The sequence below is a fragment of the Sinocyclocheilus grahami genome, unplaced genomic scaffold (genome assembly GCF_001515645.1).
Source record: "Sinocyclocheilus grahami isolate Dianchi unplaced genomic scaffold, SAMN03320097.WGS_v1.1 scaffold26362.1, whole genome shotgun sequence".
Lineage (NCBI taxonomy): Eukaryota > Metazoa > Chordata > Actinopteri > Cypriniformes > Cyprinidae > Sinocyclocheilus > Sinocyclocheilus grahami.
The window spans coordinates 1-1,420 of record NW_015520064.1 but is presented as its reverse complement, the minus strand read 5'-3'; the positions used below and the strand labels follow the sequence as shown (position 1 = coordinate 1,420).

General features: G+C 39.2%; 1 protein-coding gene across 1 annotated transcript in view; it reads left to right on the top strand.

The window, feature by feature from the left end:
- LOC107580180 (hepatoma-derived growth factor-related protein 2-like) overlaps positions 1–1,324 on the top strand; it is a 1,899-nt gene extending 575 nt beyond the window's left edge. The window contains exons 2-4 of the mRNA XM_016265916.1: positions 222–298; positions 858–996; positions 1,083–1,324. Coding sequence (XP_016121402.1) covers positions 222–298; positions 858–996; positions 1,083–1,271 — 405 coding nt within the window. The 3' untranslated portion in view covers positions 1,272–1,324. The remainder of the gene's footprint in view (positions 1–221; positions 299–857; positions 997–1,082) is intronic.
- The last annotated feature ends 96 nt before the right edge of the window (positions 1,325–1,420 follow it).

The window sequence follows — 1,420 nt, the reverse complement described above, 5'->3', positions numbered from 1 at the left end:
TGGGCCTTTTATATTCCTTTTGTCGAATAACATGTCAAATGCAATGGGGGGGGGGTGAGTTGTTATGTTTGCACATGGAGATACTTTATTGCACGTGACTTACTCGGTGCAAAGTCGAAAACTCATTTATTAATTTGTACTTAATTCTATAAACCTTCAAATTTCCACTACTGAAGGTGTGAAGAACGTGTGATAACCCTATTTGAATATGTCTCCTCCAGATTGAAGATGTTGCAGAAGGGGCTGTCAAACCTCCGCCTAATAAAATCCCCATTTTTTTCTTTGGGACTCATGAAACGTACGTATTCCTGAATTTGAATGAGCACCAGGTTATTACTGTTGATAAACGGATGCATATGATTTGTTATGAGCTGTGTGCATTACCTTACAGTTTTCTCAGTGTTTTTAAAAGTATGGTGGGGCCTTGCTTGTCTGAACTGTTATGGAGTAACAGGTGGCACTAGAGGAACCTTTTTAGACCAAATTTGTTTTCCCTTTTTCAATCTGAGAACTTTGTAGACACCTTCATATATTAAAGTCGGCATGGATTGAAAAACCACCCAATCAATGTATTGTCTAAATACATGTTGCCGATCTTATCATAAACACTTCATCCGTACAGTTTCATTTGGTAAAAATGAGTTTTAACCTCATGATGTTTAATTAAAATGCCATAAAACGAGTGTAGTGTTCACATTTTAAAATCCAATCAACAACAATGCATAGAACCAAATTTACACCCTACACTTTTTGATTATCTGTTGTACTCGTATGTAGGTCACAATACAGAAGAACAGAGCTGTTGCTACTTCTGTTTCATCCCAACTTTATAATACTGATTTTAACTTTCCTTTCAGAGCATTCCTTGCACCCAAGGACCTTTTTGCATATGAAAAGTACCAAGACCAATATGGGAAGCCCAACAAAAGGAAAGGGTTCAATGAAGGCTTGTGGGAAATCCAAAACAACCCTCATGCCTCCTATAGCACACCTGCAGTAAGACTTCATTTCTCTGTCTGTAATCATCTGTTGTTTCATGACAGCAAATGCTGATTTGTTACGTCTGCCCTGTATTTGTTTAGCCTGCATCATCATCGGACAGCGAGGACAACCAACCTGCGCCGGGCAGTGATGCGGAAGAAGACAAGGAAGCAGTGGTGCCGAGGAAAGCTGAAACCGGAAGTGATGGCTCTGACTCTGGAAGTGAGGATCAAAGGAAGACGGCAGTGAAGCGGAAAGCTCCTGCTGCGAAGGTATCCAAACATGATTGATTGTATATCCTCACAGTCATCTCATCTGTCATTTTTCTCTCTTCTCTTGCAGTATTATGCATTATACTTTCAGGTGCTCTGAATTTATCTTTTCAAAGCTCTTAATGTCAGTTTTAGTTAGTTACAAATTTACTAGTGTTAAACAGAAG